This window comes from Nasonia vitripennis, chromosome 4, assembly GCF_009193385.2.
Source record: "Nasonia vitripennis strain AsymCx chromosome 4, Nvit_psr_1.1, whole genome shotgun sequence".
NCBI classification, from domain to species: Eukaryota; Metazoa; Arthropoda; class Insecta; order Hymenoptera; family Pteromalidae; genus Nasonia; species Nasonia vitripennis.
In genome coordinates, this window is record NC_045760.1 from 27,496,622 (window position 1) to 27,507,594 (window position 10,973).

Below are 10,973 nucleotides of genomic sequence, written 5' to 3' on the forward strand. Positions count from 1 at the left end.
ACTGATAGCCCCTTGATTAATTCCCACGTCATTAGCTATCTTCCGTCCGTCACAAAACTTACATTCCCTAGAGGCAAACCTTGCGTACAACCATACATTCCCGCGTTTTTTTTTTCTCCTGCACTTTATACATACATACCATCGACTTACAAGCGGAAACAAGCGAACGTTTGTTTTCGGGCTGCGCGTGCAGGGAGAATTTTAAGTGAGGTCTAGAGTCAACAAGTAGTTCGTCTCTTATGCTTGCTCTCTGCTCTTATTTGAAATTACAATCGAAGCCGGTCGCTATAACGCCGATATGCAGTCCTCAGATGCGACGTGTTCCAGAAATTTTGTACAATAATTGACGAATCACGTATTTATCAATCAAAGTGTTTATTTTTTATTAACACATTCATTCATAACAAGAGAGATAAAACAGAGAACGACGGCGACCATATCGAGCGCCTCGTCGACTTTACTAAAACTATACATCATTATCTTCGTAATTTATAAAAAAAAAAAAATAATCGCGAACAGCAGCTGTCGCATCGATACATTATACTCTATCGTGGATGGATGGAATCATGATTGCCAGCTCAGTCAGTCTATTCGTCCTTCCTGAATCCGTACGAATTCATCTCTGCAATGTGAAAACAAAAGCAAAGTTAGAAAAACACACACTATCACAAGCTAAGTAATGCAAGCCACTACGTGTACCCTCAAAAAAAAAATAAATTAGCATAGAGTTCGCCTATATACAGCAGCACGACGCAGTCCACATCACCGGTAGAATGCGATGACGAAAGCCCAATACACATATACATATGTATATATAGCGTATATAGTTGCCCAAGAGAGCCGTCGCTGACGAAAGGCCTCGAAGAGAGCGCGGCCAAGGCGGCGCAGAAAATGCCAAGAGCGAAGCGATTTTTCGCGCCGGCGCAGTCGCGACTATTAATCGGGCCGGTTTAACGCTTCTTCTCGGACAATATGAATTTACCGTGGGTTTTGTATACTTTCCCACGTTGTTTTCGAGAAATAGATATACAACTTCCGCCATGTCCACCGCGACCTTTGGACACATTATGTTCCTTTCTTTTCTTTTTACGCGAGGCTCGCTGACACAACCGAGAAACTCGTCTCCGTTTGGAGGCATAAAGACTTTCGTTTTTACTCCGCATCTCCGTAGCTCCCGCTTTCACGCACGTATGCGACCGGTTATGAATGAAGCGATTTTCCACGTTTTGAAATAATTTCCATCGTTCATCGCGTTCTCGTACTCGCCTCGCTGCAAGATTATCTCATTTAACCGCGCGAATTAAGCCTAATCAAGAAGATCGGCTTCATAACGATCTTAACCTGGGGTTAACGATCCGTCGGTTACGAGGCTTTATAAATAAACTAAAGTTGAACGACTCGACTGCGCCGCAACACTCATTCATATTTAGAAGCGTTCGGCGCATTTGAATCTCGAAAGAAGAAGCCGATCGCGGAAGTTCGCCGAAAGTTCGAGTTACTAAAAGATACACTTTCAAAATGACCGGTATAGCCGGAAAAACTTGTGATTTCTGTGATTTCTCGCGCGGGTAATCCTACTGTATTAATTACGCAATGTTGCGAGCGTTCGTAATGTCGCAATTATGCACCGAGCGGCGGCTTTTCTGAAAATTGGTATCGCGCTATGGTAAACAAATAAATGTGTAACGAAGCACAAGGTGATTATTTAACAATGCGCATCACGCAACTCGCGACGAGCGTGTTATGCCATTCAAATACGTTATGTTGAGTCGAGTCAGCGCGTCGTTTTGCATCGTCGGCGTCACGGTCATTGTTCTAGCCGGTTTTTGTTTCTGCGCCGATCGGCGTCTCTTTAAAACCAAAGCTCGAATCATCCCGCTTCACCTCGAACCGTCGACTGTAAATCTCGTTTTTAATCGCCTTCGCTATTGACATACTTTCGCAGAAACGATCGTAAATGCCGCGGTGGTACAGCAGCGATCGTCGGTAAGGTAGAAATCTGCGGACTCACGTTTAATGTGATCCTCGTACTTGGTGATGACGGGATACCAATCAGCGCCGGTGTAGTCGATCTCGGGCAATTGACCGCCGTAATTCTTGGGCAAGTGAGACGGCAGCATGTGCTTGTGCAGCGAGGACATTTTCGAGCCGTGGAAGAACATGCGCTTCTTCAGCTTCTCCCTCACGAAGGGCTTGAACATCTGCCAGACCATGTTGAAGAGGAACGGCTCTTTCACCATGTGGACCTGTAAGGTGACAGTGTGTGATGTAGATTACTGGCTATTCTTGGAATCCTACTACTGCCGATCGCGTATCTACGGAAATCAGAATGTTACCTCCTTGAGACGAAGCGGCATCGCGTCTTGAATAAAACTAAGGAGTCTCATACTGAAGGACGGTGTCAGACCTAAGACTTGTTTCATCGAGAGACCCTCGAAGTCCATTATCACCACGACACCGTGCACCTGCGAGAAGGAAAAACAACGAGATCGTTAAGAAATCGGTAAGCCGATTTTCTCGTAAGAAATGAAAAATTGCAACACACCTGGGTCTCGGGTTCGAGTATGGCAGCCTCGTGGATGAGGTAGAATATGCGGAACATCTGATCGGCATTGACTCTCGCCGGGTCCCAGGACTTGCCGGCGTTGACGACGAGGACGCGTCTCCTTTTGTGGTCCCGGTTCTTCAGAACGTTCACGACGTTGTTTTCCAGGAAGGCGGCTTTCTCGTCTTCAGGCATCAAGTTGTCCAGTAGCGAGGCGTTCTTCTGCTTGAACTCGGCGATTCGCAGCATCAGGGCGTGAGCCGATTCCGGGTAGAACTTGCACGGCCTCAGGAAGATCATCAGGAAATCGTCGTCTGTTCGGAAGTACAGGGTTTTGTCCTCTGAAAAATTCCGTCAGTTAAGATAGAGCAAAAGTTGGCGAAATATGTAAAAATAAAAGTACGCGACGCGCGTTATCGACTGCAAAGTCACGACCTCGTCGGTGTAGGTCGCAAAGTGGCCAAGAGAAAAAAAAGAGCGCATCGCGCGAATACCTTCGATCGCAGGTTTTAGCATATGTTACACGGGTACGGACGCGCGTAAACGTTATTCGATTGTCGTCCGTAAATTTGTTTTTGTTCATCTCTATATAGTACCTCGTACTCGTGCGAAACAAAAACTGCCGATGACCAAGTGACACCAATACTAATTATCCATCACGACGTTTAATTGCAGGTGTGTATACTTGGCATTTTTTAGCCTTGGGCTAGCTCTTTCAATGCGGATTTCGGCCGAAAAAACGCCTCGATTTTTGCTCCTCCGTCATTTTTACAACGCCGAGGGAAAAAAAGCGCGCGTTTTCACCTCTCGCGCACAGCGCACGTATTTGCGCGAGAGGTGGGGTTTCTCTCTTTGTTTTTTTTTATTATTTAAATCGACAGTTGCTGTTTACGTCTTCTTCGTTCGCCATTAAAAATTCATGAGTAAACAATCTTCTCGAAATATAAAACAGGAATCGAGTCTCCGACGACTATAACTATAGGAGTCTATAAATAAAACTATATCAAAAAATTAACTACGAACAATAGTGTGTTGCATCAAAGCCAAAATCTCAGCTTTTACCGGCTTATCAGTCAAATAACGCTCGTCGGTTCAAGCACACGCGTACACACATCGCGAGAAAAATCGACAGATAAGTAAAGCGGGCCCGAGATTTCCGATTATCAATTCCCTGACCCCAAGCTCTCTGGCATCTCGGCCTTCGTGTGCACACGGACGTCAAGTTCGTAATCTGTACACTCAGAGATTATTATGTACAGTAATATGTGCTTCGAGAAAGCAAATAATGCCTGTACGTAATTTAAAGAGATAGAGGGATGGGCGCCTGCAGTGGAAAATCTTCGAGCTTTTTCTTTCTTTCGCTTTGTTTCGCTCGCGGTTAGTCATAATGTTGGGCCTTTTGTTTCTCGAGTGCACTTGCGCTGATCGCCGACAGCGAAGTTAATTAATTAGCGTTATCGCGTATAAAGAGGATGTTTTTCGCAGCGAAGATTTGAAATTTTTTCTCAATTTTTGACGATATCTCGAAACGAAGCGAAATGTGCCAAATGATTAGGAACGAATCAACGAGTCGACGATAACATCGGCTATTACATATTTGGTTATCAATGCCGAATCGATAAAAAAAACACTCTGGAATCGAGAGATAAGTCCGAAAAATACGTGTGAGGCAACGCGACCTGCGATTCGGCCTAATTTATAAGAGGATTTAAAATTATGAATTCACTTTGTACAAAGAGAACCTCGAATTTGCACTAATTTGAATCGAGCACGTGTTATTGAAAGAACGAATTTTCTCGTATGGACATAATACCGAACACACACATACATCGTGCATGCACAGATTACGATGTTTTTTATTCAGAAATTGGCTAATTATCACATTTCACTTGTCTCGACGTCGATAAAAACAAGCTCATTGACATTGATAATGCAGCGACGGTTAACAAAAATATACCGATCATCTCTCGTTATCGCCCATTACGCGAATTTATACACTAAGAAAAATTACTATCTCGGATAATAATTTGGTTACAGACTCGGATGCTAGTAATTTTTACTATTGCTTCCTTCTAGAGGAAGCTTTGTAATAGTAAAATTTTGAGTTTCGTCAAAACTTCTAGAAAATACTTTTTGGTGTGTTAGAAGTTCAAATCACGTGTTTTTAGAAAATGTCCGTATGCATGTATGTGTGCATGGATGTGTGTGTATGTATACCGTAATATTTCGGTGAATATCAATAAAATTTGACATGCATGTATATTTTTGGATTCTGAATTCGCGAAAAACATTTATTTTTTATTTTTCTAACTATTTTTTTTTATGGCCAATTTTTGATTTTTGAAAAACACTATTTTGCGTTTTTTTCAATCATCCCATCGTTACAAACAATTCAGCTAATATGCATTTGAAAGAGAATAAAATTACCTACTTTTCCCCGTTTGATCCTCGGGATCGACCGCTTTGTTCGGCAGATAAAATGAAAAGGTAATTTTTTTTTAATTCGTATCTCTGAAACTAAACATCATAACCTCACGAAAAAAAATCATGTCGATGGGTCACATGTCAAACTATATCCCATTAAAATTTCAAGTGATTTGACTACTTATTTTTTCAGTAAAAAATCGAAAACTGGAAAAAATGAATTTTTTTGTGCCTCGATTATGGAAGTAAAAAGGCTTTATTGCACTTGAGATTTTGGGAAAAAGTAGATATTTTATGTGTCTTGGCTAAGTTCATTGCGCAGCTTTCAAACCCCTATGGTTCTTAAGATATCAAGGTTTCAATTTTTTTTTTGTAAATTTGCATGTCTAAAACAATGCAGTCAAATGCTTCAAAATTTTATTTGGTGATTAACCATAAAAAAAGCTATTTGCTGCTAAAATTTTAAACGATTTCGTCGAGCAGTTCTCAAGTAAAGAGCTAAAAGTAAAAACTGATTTTTCTTAAAACTTTTTCTTCCTCTTATAGGGGTGTCGGTGCACGTCGTTAAATGTCCCTATTAATTTATGTTAAAATGATATATATATATATATATATATATATATATATATATATATATATATATCAGTATGACATATAGTACATGAGTACTGCCAATCTTTGCGCAGATGGCTTGCTTAAACGCAGTAAAAATACTTTTTGGAAATATATTGAATTCAAATTATATTGCATTAACATATATTGTATGTTTATTAAAACAATACATATAAAATTTTTTAATTATAATTTTAGACTTTTACGACGATTTCATCCATTTCAGATCCACAAGATTTGGAACCTGATAATTTGATTGATTTGGTATTCGGAGTTCTGATATACGACACTGTGTATGAATAATGCAAATGGTGAATCAACGTTCTAAAAGAAGTGGTGTAGAGTAAAAAAATAAAGTCTCAAGACATTCACTTGTTTTTTTTTTATTAGAAAAATAATAAAATATAAATTTCTGTTTGGTTTATAATCTTTGTTGTACATAATACACTATTTTATTATTGAAAGTTTATCAATATGATTATGTATAATTAAAGAGGAATGGGAATGAGTCGTTGGGTTTTTGAAATAAGAAACACATGAATTTCGCGGAAAATTAAGCGGAAAAAAAGCAATTTGAGTCGTCACATAAAGTTTCATAACAATGAGAAACAAACATGCAGAACATGTGATAAACAAGTGCGTAGTCTATATAAACATGAGCAAGATGTGCACTCTTCTAAAAGGATGAGGTTCGAAAAGTGTAAAAAATATATAAGGAGTGGATCAATGAAACGGCACGTTGCTACTTGTGGTTGTTTGTACCATTTGTGATCGAAAATTTACGTCTCAGAGATATCTGACGCAACATATTAATCACAAACATTGAGATATTATAAAATATTAATAATACAATTGAAATATAAATAAAACTTTTCTTTTGTAGTTGCCCTGTACTCAATTCCAACTTATTCAGACCCACAATATTGTGTATTATTTTTTAATTGCTCCTTCAGCAAAATAATCGAGATTGAAAATATTTAAAAAAGCATTAACATTGTATATTTAAATAATATGTTATCTAATGGAACTATAAATTTAGTTGGAGGAAGCTACGTGCCAATGAATTGGCAGCGGTTTTTTTAGTAGTATCTCAGATACTAAAAATTAATATCTCTTATAGTAAATTTTACTATAAAAAATAGTAAAAATTACTAGCATCCGAGTCTGTGACCAAATTATCATCCGAGATAGTAATTTTTACTGTCAAATTTTTCTCAGTGTAACAAACACATTTTATCGTCTCCACGAATTCGAGTGTCGATCGCAAGCTCAAAATTGAAAAATAAAACCAAACTCATTACACACCTTCCAGCAGCTTCCTGAGCTTCTCGATGCCGTTCTTCACGTTCTCCTCTGTCTCCCTGAGCTCCTTGACGGCGAGCGCCTTGCTCTCGGCATCGAGGGGCCCTTCGTTCAGCTGAAACTCAGCCATCTCTGCAAGCTTCACTCAACGAACGAAAAAAAATCCCAACTAAACACTGGACCAGCTTAGCAAAGTGTCTTCTCGACGATCCTCGCAGCTCGAGAGTCGCCAGTGCTTCTGGTGTCCGCGGCACGACTCCTCGACTCTTCCTTCGTCCTCCTCCTCCTCCCCAACTTACTCGTCATCTTCGATGAGCAGCTACCGATCCGTAATCTTCTTCTTCTCTCTCTCTCTCTCTCTCTCTCTCTCTCTCTCTCTCTCTCTCTCTCTCTCTCTCTCTCTCTCTCTCTCTCTCTCTCTCTCTCTCTCTCTCTCTCTCTCTCTCTCTCTCTCTCTCTCTCTCTCTCTCTCTCTCTCTCTCTCTTACTCCGATTCCAAAGTCCAATCGTTGCTCGCGTGTAGCACACACTCGAACGCGTCACTTTTTTTTATCCGAAGCCGTGACAGATAAAGGCCACGGCGCACGAAGAGACCGATAACGATACAGCACTTTGCGCTGCCGATCTCTTCTCTTATGTTTATACGGACGGGCAATATACACTAAGGGGGATGCGGCGTTGTGCGAGTTCTTTTTTTCTTTTTGCCTTCGAGCTTTGTCTGTGTATATATAGTCTCTATAGTGGTAGCGCAGCGACTGGAGTTTTCCTCGGCTGCGAAGCGAAATCGTCCGGCTTTATAGTCTCCCAGAGCGGCGAATAAAATTATTCAAATGCGCGTGTTTTGGTGATGTCGAGCACCTTTGCTCCTCATTTCGAAAGACTTACATCATAGACGTTATACTCACCTGTGTGCGTGTGCTGTTATGTTTTTTGACTGGTGTGTGTGTGTGTGTGCGTGTGTGCTTGGATTATTATTAAAATATTCTATCCCGGCGGTACCCAGAGACCGGTTATGACCGGTAGTACATGATAGATTTATTGTTGTGAATTAAGTTCTATCGCTTCCGGAACGAGCGTCAATTAAATATATAGCTACGAAACTTATCAGAAGGTCGCGAGTTTCGGGCTTTTGGAAAAAACGGCACACACGACTTCCTCGTTCTCGATTTCGAGTATATCGACATATACCGATGCAAACAAAAGTCTAGTTGTTAGTCGCAAAACTAAAATTAGAGTAAGCGCAATTCAGAGTAATACAAGAGTAACAATTTGCTTATAACGAGAAGAACTTTTTTGACGATGGGATCACGCGATCTCTCCATAGGCGCAAGGAAAGGCTAATGATGAATGACGTTTCAGTTTTCGAAGATCACCTTTGATCGGCTGCCTTGAACGTGTAAGAAAAATACGCTATTCACTTCTGTTAGTTTTAGCCTTTTCTCCTTTGGATTTTCGGACACACTTATGTCACTCGAAATGTGTATACGCAAAGCGTTGATTTGATTAGACAAGAATAATAGTTACCCATCGATGAGATTAATTCAAAAGCCTTTTTGTGATTGATTTTCTTATTGGCGCTCGATGACGCTGATGACGCTCGAAAAAGCAAACGTAGCATCTGCATATATTATACAGTCGTGGAAAGAAAAAAGCGAAGGATTTTTCTTGATTTGATTAGAGAACGTCTTTTTTAATATACGACAAAGTATTGAAAAAGATGGAAAGCGAGCTTATGCAGCTGTCGTTTGCATGTGACAATCATCATTGTTCGTTTGCAGAGTGAGGCTTTGTCTTGTATACTCTGAATGAAAAATCTTTCGTCTCACTTTCCTCTTTGTCGTATAATACTGCGTAATCGCTGACATTGATTTACTACATCCATCGACAGGTGTCTTTATTCCAGGCTCTCGAAAGTGCGATAAATCTAATTTGATAATATAATTGAGACACTAGAGATAGTCTATCGCTTATTCTCCTATTTTTATAAAATTCCACACACGTGCCAAACAGCACTGCGCAGAGTGTGTAAAAATGACGGATTATGAATCATTCTTGAATCGCGATTTGGATCCATTGTTTCGCGATTTCTCGCCTTATCTCGGCGAACTTTGTATTCGCTTAGGATTATCAATCAGATCGACGAAAACGAAAGTTTATGTACGCCTTATCGAAATAATTCGCCGAACAACAATGTCAAACGAAAGCTTTTATACTATGAATATATACACTGTAGCGTCATTTTCAGAAAACACATAGATAAATCATTGCGAGAAGAGCCGTACCGAGTAGAAAAAAGTGGACGACACGTTTTATCGCTAATATTCAATCGTATTACAAACAGCTTTTTGCTCGCGAGTGCAAAAAGCTCTTGACAATGAAAACGATCAAACGCCAATATGGAGACATTTATACACCCGGTATTAAAGACACTCGGGCAACAACACGCCGGTAAGAACCTTAATTGCTGCGCGTAATAATATTTGCCGCATTATAGCTGTTTATTATCTCGCGCAATTCTCTTGTCTCCTACACTCGCTTTTATCATCGTTGTTTATGTTCCTCGCGAGCTTTTCGTTCGTTGGCACTCTTTTTCTTTATCTCTTTATAAATTGCCGATTATATGCGCTCTCGCTATAAACTTTCCCTATTTTTTCATTGGACGCATATTATCCTAATCGAATGTCGCATAACTGACTTTGTAAGAATCGTCGAAAACACTCGATCTTCTTTGTCGAATAAGTGTCATCGTTTGTATATTCTCCGACGAATTATTCATTCGGAATTGTCGTGAAATTTGACTCTGATCATCTCTTTGTGAGTCACTTTATACTACTTTTTTTTCTTTTCACTCGGCGATACACAATTGATACTCCAAACAATCTTGTTTATTAAATATACAAGTAAATAGGAAAACTGAGCTACTCAGTTATCAGGTTTTCGTGTGTACAGTGGCCAAGACTTCAAACGCGGAAATTTTGTCGGACACATACACGGCTCGTGTTTGTATTTAAACGAGACGTCGTCGTTGCGGTGTCGCCGTCGAGAAACAAAAAAAAAGAAAGAGAGTCGAGTCTGATTATCTCATCGCGGCGTGATTGGGCATTTCCTTTCTTCGAAACTTTTCAAAGCGACCGGACAGCCGAATCTTGCGCCTATACTGTGTGCTGCATCGATTGCGACGAAAAAAATTCGGCGGATTAGCGCGTTGAAAACAAGACTGTTAACGGTAATTTACGACTTCGAAAATTAACTCGAAATCAGCTTGATATGAATTATCGGAGTCGTGCGCGATTTTCGAACTTGAAATATTTGCAACAAGAATAATCTGCTGCTGTGCCGACTGAGTTAATTATTGCGATTCTGTAATTCGAGTGTGAGATTTTTTAATCCAAACTTCGAACTACCCGTGAGTCGGGTAAGAAAAACTGGCGGTAGAAGCTTTTTATAGCACAGTGTGGCTAAAATCCGCTGTTAAGTCACGAATATGCGAGACTTGCGGACTTTAGAAGTCTGTGCTATAAAATTTTATACGATACTCTTGACTTAAATGGTTCAGTTTTAAACGGCACTTAGCGCCCTCGCGACGCTCGGGTGCTAACTGTGCCGTGTAAAAAAGAACCATTTAAGTCACACGTATCGTAATGTACTATTTCGTATTACGTAATGTCAGTCGCGTTTATCTTTTGAATACAATCGCTGTGCGGCGTATCGATCACTGTGAAGTTGAATCTCAGGCTTCTTAAATTTTTAAAAATAGATTGTAATTGGTAAAAGAAGAAACCCAACTCATCAATTATAAAGTTCCGATCGTCAATCATATCGCGAGCTTTCAATCGTTGCAGTTTCGATTAATTATTTAATCGGCAAAAATGACAATCCAATTTTCGCGTAATAATAAATTGGCAACGAGTCCAGCTACAAAAACAGCTAGTCATCGCGTGCATCGAAAAATAATCCAAATTTCTCGCGTCGCACCTCTTTAGTGCAATATCGCCCGCTTATCTGATGTTATAACTGTTCGGAGCGCACATAACGACGGATTATCATCGAGGGATCAAGCGCAAGTCGCAATAATGCACAAACAGCGTCG

General features: G+C 40.1%; 1 protein-coding gene and 1 long non-coding RNA gene across 2 annotated transcripts; one reads left to right on the forward strand and one right to left on the reverse strand.

Annotated features, from left to right (window-relative positions):
- Positions 1-356: 356 nt before the first annotated feature.
- Positions 357-8,989, reverse strand: LOC100122571 (clavesin-1). The gene is made up of 5 exons (XM_031930364.2): positions 6,887-8,989; positions 2,546-2,886; positions 2,337-2,465; positions 2,012-2,246; positions 357-622 (listed from the first exon to the last, which is right to left on the reverse strand). The coding sequence occupies exons 1-5, from the start codon at positions 7,011-7,013 to the stop codon at positions 588-590; spliced, it is 867 nt and encodes a 288-aa protein (XP_031786224.1). The 5' UTR covers positions 7,014-8,989; the 3' UTR covers positions 357-587.
- Positions 2,998-5,952, forward strand: LOC116417412. The gene is made up of 2 exons (XR_004227673.1): positions 2,998-3,220; positions 5,808-5,952. It is a non-coding gene; the product is annotated as an uncharacterized LOC116417412 (long non-coding RNA).
- Positions 8,990-10,973: the final 1,984 nt, after the last annotated feature.